At 42.8% G+C, this 15,620-nt stretch overlaps 1 protein-coding gene across 2 annotated transcripts in view; it reads right to left on the reverse strand.

Annotated features, from left to right (window-relative positions):
* Positions 1 to 220: 220 nt before the first annotated feature.
* Positions 221 to 15,620, reverse strand: part of LOC123990905 (sodium/potassium/calcium exchanger 4-like) — a 65,370-nt gene continuing 49,970 nt past the window's right edge. For both annotated transcript variants that reach the window (XM_046291914.1, XM_046291913.1), the window contains exons 11-17: positions 12,388 to 12,557; positions 11,963 to 12,107; positions 9,043 to 9,209; positions 8,555 to 8,669; positions 8,242 to 8,354; positions 6,089 to 6,154; positions 221 to 3,333 (exon numbers count right to left, since the gene is read on the reverse strand). In XM_046291914.1, coding sequence (XP_046147870.1) covers positions 3,184 to 3,333; positions 6,089 to 6,154; positions 8,242 to 8,354; positions 8,555 to 8,669; positions 9,043 to 9,209; positions 11,963 to 12,107; positions 12,388 to 12,557 — 926 coding nt within the window. In that variant the 3' untranslated portion in view covers positions 221 to 3,183. The remainder of the gene's footprint in view (positions 3,334 to 6,088; positions 6,155 to 8,241; positions 8,355 to 8,554; positions 8,670 to 9,042; positions 9,210 to 11,962; positions 12,108 to 12,387; positions 12,558 to 15,620) is intronic.

A 15,620-nucleotide genomic window follows, 5' to 3' on the forward strand; every position in this document is an offset into this window, starting at 1 on the left:
TGAAGAATCAACAACAAGTGGGACACAATCATGAAGTGGAACGACATTTATTGGATATTTAAAACTTTTTTAACAAATCAAAAACTGAAAAATTGGCCGTGCAAAATTATTCAGCCCCTTTACTTTCAGTGCAGCAAACTCTCTCCAGAAGTTCAGTGAGGATCTGAAGGTTCCACTTCATGATTGTGTCCCACTTGTTGTTGATTCTTCACAAAAAAATACAGTTTTATATCTTTATGTTTGAAGCCTGAAATGTGGCAAAAGGTCGCAAAGTTCAAGGGGGCCGAATACTTTCGCAAGGCACTGTATATTACTTGCTAAACAAAATCTCTTTCTCTGAGCAATTATATTAGTATGAAATCACATAATTCCCCCTTTTTTTTGCATATTATTTAGCTCAGTATTTGAATTATTTATTTTATACTGTCATTTTTATCAAGGGTGTCAATAATTTCGGGCCCCACTGTATGTACAGTTAATAACAACAAACGAAAAGATTGAGAATGCGACAATCGTTAACAAGAAGGAAACAATGAGAATCAAATCCAAATGTCACTAGTAGATAATACTTTTACACTCTTCTACAGGGAAAAGACCAACTGGGGGGGCATACTGTGCATTGAGGGTAACTGCTATAAATTGACAGTCGAGCAGGGTGGAGGACACACGATATGGGTAGCATTGATGTGATGAGGAGGATGGGGGGGGGGGGGGGGTTGAGAGTCTTGAGGACCTATGTGGTCACCTCCTTCCAAGAGAACGCAGCTAGAGTCAAATACCTCCCCCGGGAGTAGCAGCTTAGGGGTCCAACTCCTAAAATGTCTGCTACTCAGGTTCATCACTCACACACAGATGAGATCTCATCTCACAAAGTTGTCTTTCCTGGAGGAGAATTTCCAGAAAGTTCAGAGTACACTGGACTAAACCAGCTTCCCGGCTGGTGTCCTTCCCCTCTGGTCTGGTCTTCAGGTAGAGTTGGTGTTTGAATAATGCCCTTGTGCCAGGAGGGTCGGACTCCCCCGCACACACAGAATCCCCCATTCCAGAAGGTTCCATCAATGTCCTCTGGCTCGGTTCCTCAGCTGTCATTCACACAAGCGAGCTCAAATGTTCCCCTAACATTATGGCAACCTCCATAGGGGCCCTTCTAATTCCAACACACAGAACGCATAACATTGAGATTGCATATACAAGTACCTGGTGCCAACACAAAAAGGGAAGGTCATGTTTTCGTCAGTAACACTCCCCTATTAAAGCAATTTTTTCCAGCTTATTGTAGACTCGGTCTCCGCAGGTGTTTTTGCATGATGTCAAATGTTTCAGATTGCAGTAGCTTGTAGCTGCCATTTTTTTGTAAAGTGGGTGGGGGGGTGGGGGGAGGCATGCACGCACGCACGCCCCTCAGCCTATCACTTTTCCTACAGCTGAGGACCCTGCGTTTATACTCCCAGTAAGTACAATGCACTGCAGACAGACTGTTGTGTGCTCACGGGTGTGTCCCCACCCCCACGCACGCACACTCACATATAATGTACATACATACACTCAAAGGAAGCACTAGTTGACTCAGAATGAGAGGACGGCTTTGCTTGTTTTAAAGTGCAATATCTACATGTAATTAACATTGAGCGAACACCACCAATGGCGCCACCTACTGGAACTTCAGAGGCTCCAAATATTCCCTGATAACCAAACAGCTGTGGTTGCTTAAGACCCCTGCCATGCACAGACAGATCAGAGTGAGGGGGCAGCATTGCCCCCTAGTGGTCAAAGGGGGGTCAATGACAGAAGATGAGAAGAACAGACCGATTCCGATCATCTGTGATACAATACACATTTCTCCATGCTGCTGTGCGAAGATGTCCTAATATGGACACCATTCCTTCCAAAGATGACACCGTATTACCCCCCCATCTGTCACATCTCCCCAAGATCCGGAGTGAGTTGTTTCTCTCTTTAGTGTTTTGCAGTTGGAGGGTGCGTGTGAGAGATATCAGTCTCGGATCGAGGGAAAAGAAAACAACAGCTGAACTTTCAGCACAACGGGCTATAGAGTTGCCTCCATCAGCCAGACGCCCTGCCTTCGAGGAGGGCCAAGCGAGAAGCAAGAAAAGCTTTGTGCACAATTCCTTACTGTGAAACAGGCAACGTCCTTTATGATTGCAACAAGCGCTCCTCTACATATTTCAGAGTCCTTCTGAAAACTCCCGTTTGAAAAACAAAAACCCACACGGTACAAAAAGAAAATGGAAAAAGAAAAATACATGTTTACAACTTTAACACTGTGCTGTGCTGCAAATATACATCATATGCGCTCTTCTTTCAGTCTCAGCTTTGAGTTGACTCATTTTACATAAAGATTCCTGACAAAATGTCCTTCTTAAGAGGTGATGGGGAAAAGTGAAGATGAGTGTCTGGTGCAGTGGGGTGGGACGTAGTGATGCGGAAACAGGAAACTATCACAGCCTGGACCATGTCAGAGGGGTCCAGGCCAGAACGAATAGAAGTAGGAAAAAAGTTTATCCTCCAAAGGGTGGGGGCACAAGCGGGATTTGGGGGAGAGGTAGAGATTGAGGGCGGGGTTGTGTTTTTTCTTCCTAGGGTCTTTGGGTAGATCTGTGGTGTGGGGTAGGGAGGGTTAAGAGAAGAGGTTTTGATGGGGGAGAGTGGGAGAAATGGTCGAGTGTCAATGTTGGGGTTTACGACTAACCCTAACCTGAGGTATGTGTGGGTTGTTGTGAGAGGGAGACTGTAGGTATTGTAGGATCCCCTTAATTCTAAAGCCTTTGATGGAATGCTAATGAAAGCACAGTAAGACTAGAGATAGTTGGAGGGGTTAAATGGAAAATAGAGTAGTCTGACACTGGGTCCAGTCTGTTGGATGAGAGAGGGGAGGACGTTTGAGGAATGGAGAGGCGTCCATCCACTCCTCAGAACAAAGCCTCATGGGAAAGCGAGTCCAAGCACAGGGAGAGACAGATTTAAAGACAATGAGCAGATCAAGAGGTCAACAGGTCTGTTATGACAATGAAAGATGGGAGTCAGACCGACAGGAGATTCAGTTACAAGGGTTAGTAATGTAGTGGATGACGGCGAAGAAAGATGATTGTGATTGGTTGCTCTCTGGGATTGAGGGGATGGAGCATCCTGGTTCAGAGGTCAGCGTGGGTGGGCAGGCTCTAGCTACTCCTCTATGCACATCGGCAGGTTGACGAAGGTGAACACGTTGTACTCAATCATGATGGAGAAACACAGGAAGACAGCGTAGAGGACCAGCGTGTAGATACCCAGCTTCAGATCCAGCTTCCAGTGGTTCACGTGGATCCCCCCCACCTGCAGAGGTGGAACACACACACAGCACACCATACTTAGGGTGTGTTCCTATGCCCAGGCGTAGCTGGCGCATGCCAGATCTTACAATGCCTTGATGCCTTACAATGGCTTATCTTACAATGCCTTGATATTACGTATCAGCGAACCACATCATATGTTATAGCAAACTGGTGACCCGACTTGATGACATGGCACGCAAACATTGGTTGATGCATGCAACGTCCGAGCAGGGGAACGCAACCATAGTCAGAGGTACATCAGACCTCAGTATGTACACCTGAATAGTGGCTGATGGTTCATCAAGAAATTACTGGCAACACTTTTGTTCATCTGTCTCTGCCACACACACACACACACACACGTGCAAGAAGGGAAGCGCGCATACACACGGTTTAGAATGGGACAGAAATATTTACATTTATAAAATGTTCTAAATTCTTAGACCTTATTTCAGCATATGATCATTAAAAAACATGGGAAACTATTAGCTAATTAAATTAAAACAGCTGTTAATATAATTAATCGAATGATGATGATTTCCATTCGTGTAATTGAGCTTATTAGACACCTTTTTCAATAACACCAATATAGCACTTCAAGCTGCAATATGTAACGTTTTGGGCGACCGACCAATGGTGTTACACATCTGCCATTAACATTGAAAAGGAGGTCTAACAACCGGTAGTTGTTATGTTCTATTTTTCTATGGGTCCTGTTCTTCAGTTTCATTTTTGTGTCTTTTGCTTTTGTACACCAGCTTCAAACAGCTGAAAATACAATATTTGTGGCTATGGAAAATATCACAGCGGTTTAGACGGTAGAATGATTACCTCCACGATACTGGCTTGTTTTGTCACATACTGTCGAGTGCCATGAAAAAGTATTCACCCATTTCTCATTTTCTCTACTTTTGCATATTTTTAATACCGAATGTTATCAGATCTTCAACCAAAACCTAATTTTAGATAAAGGGAACCTGAGTGAACAAGTAACACAACAATTACATAATGATTTAATAAACAAAGTTATGCAACACCGAAAGTCCCTGTGAAAAAAGTAATTGCCCCATAACACTCACTAACTGGTTGTGCCACCTTTAGCTGCAATGACTCCAACCAAACACTTCCTGTAGTTGTTAATCAGTCTCTCACACCACTGTGGAGGAATTTTGTCCCATTCATGCATGTAGAACTGCTTTAACTCAGCAACATTTGTGGGTTTTCAAGCGTGAACTGCTCATTTCAAGTCCTGCCACAACATCCCTTACAAAAAAAAGATTGCAGTTTTGAAAATGCTGTAAAAGTGCAGTAATTGCAGAATAACTGCAGTTATATTGTAGTTGAACAGCAGTTATAAACTATAACTGCAGTTACAATGCAAAATTACTGCAGTAAAACAACGTTGGATGCAGTACTTGCAGCATACTGCAGTTACACTGCACTTTGACTGCACTCTATTTTCGTAATGGATCTCAATGGGGATTAGGTCTGGACTTTGACTAGGCAATTCCAAAACTTGCTTTTTAGCCATTTTCATGTAGACTTGTGTGTTTTGGGTCATTGTGTTCAGTCATCAGCCTCAGCTCAATGAAGGATGGCCTGACATTCTCCTGTAGAATTCTCTGCTACAGAGCAGAATTCATGGTTCCTTCTATCAGGCAAGTCGTCCAGGTCCTGAGGCAGCATAGCATCCCCAAACCATCACAGTCTACATGAAAATGAGTACAAAGCAACACTTTTAAAGTTTTGGAATGGCCCAGAGCTAATCCCAATTGAGATGTTGTGGCAGGACTTGAAATGAGCAGTTCACGCTTGAAAACCCACAAATGTTGCTGAGTTAAAGCAGTTCTACATGCATGAATGGGACAAAATTCCTCCACAGTGATGAGAGAGACTGATCAACAACTACAGGAAGTGTTTGGTTGGAGTCATTGCATCTAAAGGTGGCACAACCAGTTAGTGAGTGTTATGGGGAAATTACTTTTTCACACAGGGGAATTGCGTGTTGCATAACTTTATTAATTAAATATATAAAATATGTATACATTTTTTTGTTATTTGTAAACTCAGGTTCCCTTTATCTAATATTAGGTTTTGGTTGAAGATCTGATAACATTCAGTGAGAAAATCAGAAAGGTGCAGATACTTTCAGCGACCAGGAAATGAACGATTTATGTATAGTGCCTCTTTAAATCGAACACACGCACGGAAGAGTTTGAGACAAAACAGTAGCATTATTCATATCCACAAAACAGAACCGTTCCAATAAATATCTAAGGCCACACAGATGTATATGCGTTCATCAATTGTCCGCTTTTGTCCGTCAACTCAAACTTGCATATGTACATTAAAAAGACATATATTTCATTCATTTAAACTAGGCAAGTCAGAACAAATTCCTATTTACAATGACGGCCTGGGTCTTCTTTGTTGGACAATCTTCTCCGTCGTCTATCATCAGTCAACTGATGACTCCCTTTGAAAAAACATTGGTTCCATAGCCGAATACACTGGCAGACTGTTCAGTGGCAGAGACATAGATACTGTGGTCTCTATACAAAGTAAGACTCTGGTCAGTAGTATAATGTAATACATGTATAATATATGCCATTAAGCCGATGCTTTTATCCAAAGCAACTTAGCCACGTGTGCATAACAGTTTTACTTATGGGTAGTCCTGGGAATCGAATCCACTATCCTGGCATTACAAACGTCATGCTCGAACAACTGAACTACAGAGGACAGAATCTTCTCACCGTTAAAGCCACAGAACCCAGCAGCAGCACCACAGAGTAGAGAAGTCCTCGACTGTTGATAATGACCTAGAGGGGATGTCATAGTTAACATTACATGGGCAATATTTAAAAATATAATTAACTTAATGTACAGTTGAAGTCGGACGTTTGCAGACACCTGAGCCAATTACATTTAAACTCCGTTTTTCACAATTCCTAATATTTAATCCTAGTACAAATTCCCTGTCTTAGGTCAGTTAGGATCACCACTTTATTTTAAGAATGTGAAATGTCAGAATAATAGTAGAGAGAATTATTTATTTCAGCTTTTATTTCTTTCATCACATTCCCAGTGGGTCAGAAGTTTACATACACTCATTTAGTAATTGGTAGCATTGCCTTTAAATGGTTTAACTTAATTGTTTAACTCAAACATTTCGAGGTCAGGGCTTTGTGATGGCCCCTCCAATACCTTGCCTTTGTTGTCCTTAAGCCATTTTGCCACAACTTTGAAACTATGCTTGGGGTCATTGTACAGTTGGAAGATCCATTTGTGACCCAAGCTGTAACTTCCTGACTGATGTCTTGAGATTTTGCTTCAATATATCCACATAATTTTCCTACCTCATGATGCCATCTATTTTGGGAAGTGCACCAGTCCCTCCTGCAGCAAAGCACCCCCACAACATGATGCTGCCACTCCCGTGCTTCATGTTGGGATGGTGTTCTTCGGCTTGCAAGCGACCCCTTTCTCCTCCAAACATAATGATGGTCATTATGGCCAAACAGTTGTATCTTTGTTTCATCAGACCAGAGGACATTTCTCCAAAAAGTACGATCTTTGTCCCCATGTGCAGTTGCAAACCGTAGTCTGGCTTTTTTATGGAGGTTTGAAGCAGTGGCTTCTTCCTCGCTGAGCGGCCTTTCAGGTTATGTCGGTACTAAACGCTTTACTATGGATATAGCATCTTCACAAGGTCCTTTGCTGTTGTTCTGGGATTGATTTGCACTTTTCGCACCAAAGTACATTAATCTCTAGGTGACAGAACGCGTCTCCTTCCTGAGCGGTATGACGGCTGCGTGGTCCCATGGTGTTTATACTTGCGTACTATTGTTTGACAGATGAACGTGGTACCTTCAGGCGTTTGGAAATTGCTCACAAGGATGAACCGGACTTGTGAAGGTCTACAATATTTTTCCTGAGGTCTTGGCTGATTTCTATTGATTTTCCCATGATGTCAAGCAAAGAGGCACTGAGTTTGAAGGGAGGCCTTGAAATACATCCACGGGTACGCCTCCAATTGACTCAAATGATGTCAATTAGCTTCTAAAGCAATGACATCATTTTCTGGAATACAACTTAGTGTATGTCAACTTCTGACCCACTGGATTGTGATACAGTGAATTATAAGTGAAACAATTGTTGGAAAAATTACTTGTGTCATGCACAAAGTAGATGTCCTAACCGACTTGCCAAAACTATAGTTTGTTAAAAAGAAATTTGCGGAGTGAAAAACAAGTTTTAATGACTCCAACCTAAGTGTATGTAAACTTCTGACTTCAACTGTATAGATTAAAGCAATATTCAAAATTATAAAAGTTGGAACAACTATCTAAATACATGGCTGTGGTCATAGTTAACTCACGGGGTGCATCTCAATAGTCTTAAGTGGCTTCCTCTCTGGCCAGGAGTATGCATTGTACTATTGAGATGCACCCCTAGTTGAAGTGTGGGAGAGGAGGAGAGAGCTGGAGAAATAGTAGGGTCAAGGACTCAATCACACAGTACTGAAACACTTGTTGTAGTAGTCCTTAAAAAATGTGTTATTCCCTCTCCAAAACATGACTGATGAACACTTCCAACTCAAGTGTTCAGAGTCAACATCACTTGACCTCATTTCAGTGTATACGCTTCCTGAAAGATGACTACTAAACTACACGTATTTACCGTGCACATGGAGTTACAAAGTCGTACATCAAGCAAAGCAGTAATCTCTCAATGCTCCCTACAAGGAAAGCTGTTCCCTATGCTCCAGGGTGAAGATACAGATCTAGGATCAGCTTCCCATCCCCCTATTCTAACCTTAAACATTTGTGGGGGAAATGCTATACTGATCCAAGATCAGCGACAAGGGGCAACTGAACCCTACTCCGTTCCCTATAGCTGTTCTTACCTCAGAGCCATAGTTGACCGCCATGGTCTGTAGCGCCCAGGGCAACCCCAGTCCAACCAGGATATCAAACACATTACTGCCGATGGTGTTGGACACTGCCATGTCACCCATTCCTAAACAGAAATAGTTGTCATTCAAATACAAGCATTGTACTTAAAAGCAACGCCCAGAATTAACTTTGAAAAGCCTTAAGACAAGATTATTGCCAAAGATGGTACAGTTCAAAGATACCTTTTGTTTTTCAATGAGTAGATGCCCTTGATTTCCATCCTCACAAACCGTTAAAGGGAAATGACAGAAAGTAGAGTCGTACCTTGCCGAGCAACGATGAGACTGGCGATGCAGTCTGGTACACTGGTGCCCGCTGCCAGGAAAGTTATGCCCATAATGACGTCTGGGATGCCAAGGGTGTAGCCGATGATGGTGACCTGTGACCACACCCACATTACAACTGATCAGTGACCAAAACAGCCAGACACAACTCCCACACACACCCCTCCTCCACACACACTCCACACCACACACAGTCTTGTTAAGCTAACCTTGTGGGGACATTCGAAATCCTAGTTTCCATAAACCTAACCTGTACTCTCATCCTAACCTTAACCCTAACCCTAGCTCCTAACCCTAACCCTTAATGTAATTCTAACCTTAACACTAAACCCCCTATAAATAGCATTTGACCTCGTGGAGACTAACAAAATGTCCCCAGATGGTCAAATTTTTGTTTGTTTCCTATTCTAGCGGGGACTTCTGGTTAAGAATAATTAAACACGTCCACTACTGTACCCTGACACTCACCATCCAGACCATGAAGTAAGAGAAGACGGCGATCCAGACAGTGGAGAGGATGAAGGAGAGCATAAAGAACTTCTCCCATCGAGGCTTGGCACAGTTGGGGATGGTGAAGAACAGGAGGAGCAGCAGGGGCCACGCGATCAGCCACTTACACTTGCTGCTGATGCCCGCTGTAGGATTGAAGGGGCAGGTAAAAATCAACCACATGTATTTATAAGGCCCTATTAATATCAAGTCAAAGTGCTTTACTGTAACAAAGCCCAGAATTTCAAAGAGCAAAGCAGAAACACAGTGGTGAGGAACAACTCCCTAGGAGAACGTACAACTCATTCTAGAACAGCTTTCTGGTCCTGGAAAAACTAGGTCAAATCTCATTTTACTGATCACACACACATATTTTGCAGATGTTATTGCGGGTGTAGCAAAATGCTTGTGTTCCTAGCTCCAACAGTGCAGTAATACCTAACAATACACGCAAATCCCCCCAAAATTAAAAGGAATTAAGAAATATTAGAATGAGCAATGTCAGAGTCCAGAATATAAATATACATATGCATTTGAAGTTGTGTAAAGGCAATATAGACAGTATGTGAATAGAAAAGGTGTACAGCAGTAGTTATATAGGATGAGCAATGACTAGAATACAGCACATACATGCATTCGGAAAGTATTCAGACCGCTTGACTTTCTCCACATTTTGTTACATTACGCAGGGGTGGGCAATTCCAGTCCTCGAGGGCCTGATGTCACAGTTTTGCCCCAGCTAACACACCTGACTCCAATAATCACCTAATCATGATCTTCAATTTAGAATGCAATTTGATTAATCAGCTGTGTTTGCTAGGGATGGAGAAAAAGTGTGACACCAATCAGCCTCTCAAGGACTGTAGTTGCCCACCCATGCTTTACAGCCTTATTATGAAATGTACGGAATTATTTTTTCCCTCATCAATATACCCCACAATGACAAAGTGAAAACAGTTTTTTATTTTTTACTGAAATACTTTATTTACATAAGTATTCAGATATTTCCTATGATACTCGAAATTGAGCTCAGGTACATCCTGTTTCCATTGATCATCCTTGAGATGTTTCTACAACATGATTGTGGTAAATTCAAGTGATTGGACATGATTTGGAAAGGCACACACCTCTTTATATAAGGTCCCATAGTTGGCGGTGCGTGTTAGAGCAAATGAGGTCAAAGGAATTGTCCGTAGAGCTCAGAGACAGGATTATGTCGAGGCACAGATCTGGGGAAGGGTACCAAAACATTTCTGCAGCATTGAAGGTCCCCAAGAACAAAGTAGCCTCCATCATTCCTAAATTGAAGAAGTTTGCAACCACCATGACTATTCCTAGAGCTGGCCGCCCAGCCAAATTGAGCAATCGGGGGAGAAGGGCCTTGGTCAGAGAGGTGACCAAGAACCTGATGGTCGCTCTCACAGAACTCCAGAGTTCCTCTGTGGAGATGGGAGAACCTTCCAGATCAGTCAGGCCTTTATGGTAGAGTGGCCAGACAGAAGCCACTCCTCAGTAAAAGGCACATGACAGCCCGCTTGGAGTTTGCCAAAAGGCATCTGAAGGACTCGTAAGAAACAAGATTCTCTGGTCTGATGAACTCTTTGGCCTGAATGACAAGCTTCACATCTAGAGGAAACCTGGCACCATCCCTACGGTGAAGCATGGTGGTGGCAGCATCATCATTATGTGGGATGTTTCTCAGCGACAGGGCGACTAGTCAGGATCGAGGGAGAGATGAACGGAGCAAAGTACAGAGAGATCCTTGAAGAAAACCTGCTCCAGAGCACTCAGGACCTGACTTGGGCGAAGGTTGTTATTGAAAATCTTGAGTCAAATATTTGCACAGATACGGGAACCTGTAGATTCAGTTAGACTTTATTACAAAGGTCCTATAGGTTCCATTCCTTATGTAGCCATTCTGTCTCAGCACTTTACAGTGGACAGTCTAGATCCTGCTAATAATGGAAATGTTATCATAGTCATGAGTTTAGTTCCCACAAGGTTCCCCTTCCAACAGGACAACGACCCTAAGCACACAGTCAAGACATTGCAGGAATGGCTTCAAGACAAGTCTCTGAATGTCCTTGAGTGGCCCAGACAGAGCCCGGACTTGAACCCGATCAAACATCTCTGGAGAGACCCCATCCAACCTGACAGAGCTTGAGAAACTCCCCAAATACAGGTGTGCCAAGCTTGTAGCGTTATACCTAAGAAAACTTGAGGCTGTAATCGCTGCCAAAGGTGCTTCAACAAAGTACTGAATAAAGGGTCTGAATACTTATATATTACATATATATAAACACTGGAATATCACATTTACTTAAGTATTCATATGTACATAAGTACATATATATATATATATAATACAAAAAACAGTTTTTGCTTGTCATTAAGGGGTATTGTGTGTAGATTGATAAGGGAAACAAACAATTGAATACATTTATAATAAAGCTGTAACCTAACAAAATGTGTGAAAAGTCAAGGGGCTTGAATACTTTCTGAATGCACTTTACATATGAAGTGGGTAAAACAGTATTTAAGTGACCAGTGTTCAATGACTGAACATTGGGCAGCAGTCTCGAAGGTGCAGGTTTTTGGTCTAGCCCAGCACTAACACAACCAATTTAACTCATCAGCTACTTCAATCATAAAGCACTTGGAGGTTTCATACACACATTGGAGCAGTGTCTGTCATGTACATAACTCTCTGTCAAAGATCATTAGAATTAGTCATGATATGATAGTCACTGGATAATTTGGGTAAGGGCACCGCGTCTACTGAAGTGCAAGCACATGTTTACATCTGATGAGCCATATCCACAATAATGTCCAGCTCTGTCTGGATAAACAACACACACACAGCAAATGCAAATACACACACACACACACACACACACACCAGGGATATGAAAGGGGGAGATTGTCTCATTTTCGGCCTCCTCCTCTGCAGGCTTGTCCTCGGGCACGTTGCCGTTCTCAACATCCACCTTCCCCTCCAGCACCTGGGTCTCCACTCCGTTGGCACCCTGGACCAGCTTCTGACGCTGTCACAGGAAGAGGCAAAATAAGGAGTTGTTCATTAAGGCACACGTCGGAAAATGTTGTTCAATGAAAAATGAAAGGGAGTGTTTGGTATTGGACCAAGTCCAGATATTCCCCCCTGATTCAGTCTGTTTTTTTCTTGTTTGATGCCTAATGAACACGACCCAGGTAGTCAACAGTACAGTAATGACAGCACTATCAAATCTATACAAATGAGATCATTGCCTTCTCTAACATTGAAACAAACCATCTTCCTGCAGTTGCATCACTCTCTATCCATACCTCAGTGATGATGAGGCGACTGGCCATGCGCAGCCGGGTCTTGGGTCCAAAATGGCTGGTGATCATGATGCGGAGGCCGGCCTCGGGGAAACGCATCTTGGGAGGGTTGGCATGCATCATCTCATCGACCATGACCACAGACCCACGACTGTAAGCCTTACTGGGCTTGACTGGAGGCGGACAGACATGTTAGACATTCAAAACTGACACACACACACTCACATACCAGGAAAGTGTGGCGCTGGACATTTGAGAAATGTACCGGACCCATATGCATTGGGTGCATAACAAGATTAGGGCGTTCACCACGGTGCTCAGAATGACAGAAATCGCATTTAGATTATGGTAATTCAGATGAACAGAACATGCAAACCGAGGATGCAACGATGTCCTTCTTACTGAATTCTGATGTGCACTTTGAAGATGAAGAATAACTGTCCACATTTCCTCAGCCAACAAGAGGAGTAAAATCACCACCCTATGTCAATATACTATCCCCCATAGTAGAAAAGTTGAACTATTCTAATTTGTCAGCTTGTCGAGAAAGAAATAGCCCCTTCCAAACAGACTCTGGGAACAGTTGTGGGAGGATAGATAGCAAATTCATATAACCAGGAGCCAAAGCTACATGAAAAAAAGAAGTTCAAAAGCAATGAGTCTGATGCAACAGATCAGAACGTTGAGCTTAAATATGTTGACCGCCTATTATTTCTTCACGTTATAAGGGCGGCAAAGCTCACAAGGCCGTAGGCTACGTGTGAATGTTTGTTCCAACACGCAATTAACGGGAAAACCCCGTCGTCAAAGTGTACCGCACAAGCCAGCGCTTTCATGTGACAGAGATGAAAACACTGTTAGAAATGTAGAAAGAAGGGAGATCTGAGGAAACAACTAGGATGGGTTGTTAAAAAGACGAGGATTGTGCCTTTGGCTACTGGACAATGAAAGTCTATAGGAAATAATTGCCTCCACGGATGTGGTCTGATTTCGCCTAGGCTGTTTTGAAGGTAAGACATGCCTCATAATATGTCGGAAAACGTCCGGGTTTCAAACAATTAGGTATATGTTTTCAAAATGCATATGCTGCCTCCAGCTCATTGCTAAGTGGTGTTGAAGCATGGCTGCGGTTGACTATTCATTTTCTGTTTTTTTATTTTACCTTTATTTAACCAGGCAAGTCAGTTAAGAACAAATTCTTATTTTCAATAGCGGCCTAGGAACAGTGGGTTAACTGCCTGTTCAGGGGCAGAACGACAGACTTGTACCTTGTCGGCTCGGGGGTTTGAACTTGCAACCTTCCGTTACTAATCCAACGCTCTAACCACTAGGCTAACCACTAGGCTATACTGTAGCAGCAGGTCTCACATTATCTGACAGATTTTCAGCTCAAAGGTTCTATGTCTGTATGCTGTTCGCGTGTGATTAATAAGAAGCTTAACGAAAGTACTGTACACGGACTAATTTATTTCCGCAGAATTATGCAAATATACCTATAGACCGATAAGCATGACCAGTCATGTATTTACATCGACTGGTATTTCCATCATTGAAGAGGCTATAAAGCATTATTTCACAATGTGATTTTATCTTCTTCTCCCGGACAATTGCCAGCAGCAATTATCTTAATCTGCTTTTCAATTAATTCATTTTATTAGCCAAATGCCGGCTATTACCAGCTAACAGAAACCCTGACTCACACACAAACATGCTAGCAAAAAAACATCAAACACCAAAAATCCATTTCAGGTGTAAAAACACCTTGCAGTGAGAAGTTTCCTCTTGTGTTTGACACCTATTTCTGGTCAAATGGCCCGAATTCAGAGTCTGATAAGTGTTCTATATTCAACTCTTACGTTTATGAATTATATATAAATTGACATGCATACTAAGAAAACAAAGCTGACAAACATTCCCTATATTTTGATATTCAAGAGGCAAGCAGAGAAACACTGCAATCTAGCGTGCAGAAACACAACACACATTAAGCAACAGTGGGTTTGGTAAGACTAAACAGACAGGCGCTTTGACATTAGTGGAAAGAAAGTGGAAGATATGGCCGCATCTATACAAGATACTGATCTGACCTTTGAACTGTTTGTTTGTCTATGTCTGACTGTTATTTTCATGTGTTTAGTTGCTGACATTAATACCAACGATAAGGCGGCCAGGAAGAGAGAGAGGGGTAGATATCAGAGGCGGCTGGCGGGAGGGGCCATAGGAGGACAGGCTCACTGCAATGGCTGGAATGGAATAAATGGAACCGAGTCAAACGTGGTTTCCATATGTCCGATACGTTCCACATTTCCATTCCAGCCATTACAATGAGCCCATCCTCCTGTAGCACACCCCGCCAGCCTCCTCTGGTAGAGATAGAGAGCCAAGTGCTGTGGTTGAGCTGAAGGTTACCTATTACCCATTGTCAATCGGCACAGTACAATGGAGATTGTGGAACTGCAACACCTCCACCACACTGACCGAGGAAGTCCTACCCAACTCCCATGGACCCGCAAGTTCATATTCCTGCCCAATCTATAGACTTAGCTCCAGACATATAGTGTCCAAAAGCCTGTTTAAGCATGGGCAACCGCATGGAGGACTTATACCATGTTGAAGTAGTCAACTCAAAGATGGTGGTTAATGAGGATGTTGCATAAAGACCGCCATTGAATAAATGGCCGCGGTTCCTGTCTGTATAAGTGGGCGTTCCCTCTTTAGCTTGAGAATACTTTTCTGCGTGAGAAAGCATGCTCAAAGACGGTCAAAGAGGGTCTACATTCCATAACTGCAGGTGGCAGTAAATTGCCAACCTTGGCTTTATACCTGTTCAAACAACATACTCTAGGTGGCAGCACACACCCTTTCAGTTTGTTTGTTGGAAGGAGTAGCAGAAGAAATTTGACTACTTCAAAATGGAGATCGATTCAATGGCGCTGCCCGTGCTCTCAGATGCCACAATGGGACAGATGCAAAGATAAGTCAAAGTTAATGACATTTGAACTAGAATGCCCGCCATTCCCTCAACCCTATTTGATCAGAAACGACCAATAGTTAATTTTAGTCTTTTTCAACTGTTGGGGTTAAAAGAAGACAAGTAAAGAGACAGAGAATAAGCCCGTGTCTCGAGAGAAGCCTTGGTGTGGACTACAGCCTGCCTGGTTAGCCTTACCTACTGCCATGCTGAGTATAGGCAATGACGGGCTCGGCATCCCACACACTGTCATCATAACTAGCAT

The sequence above is a fragment of the Oncorhynchus gorbuscha genome, linkage group LG12 (genome assembly GCF_021184085.1).
Source record: "Oncorhynchus gorbuscha isolate QuinsamMale2020 ecotype Even-year linkage group LG12, OgorEven_v1.0, whole genome shotgun sequence".
Classification (NCBI taxonomy): Eukaryota; Metazoa; Chordata; class Actinopteri; order Salmoniformes; family Salmonidae; genus Oncorhynchus; species Oncorhynchus gorbuscha.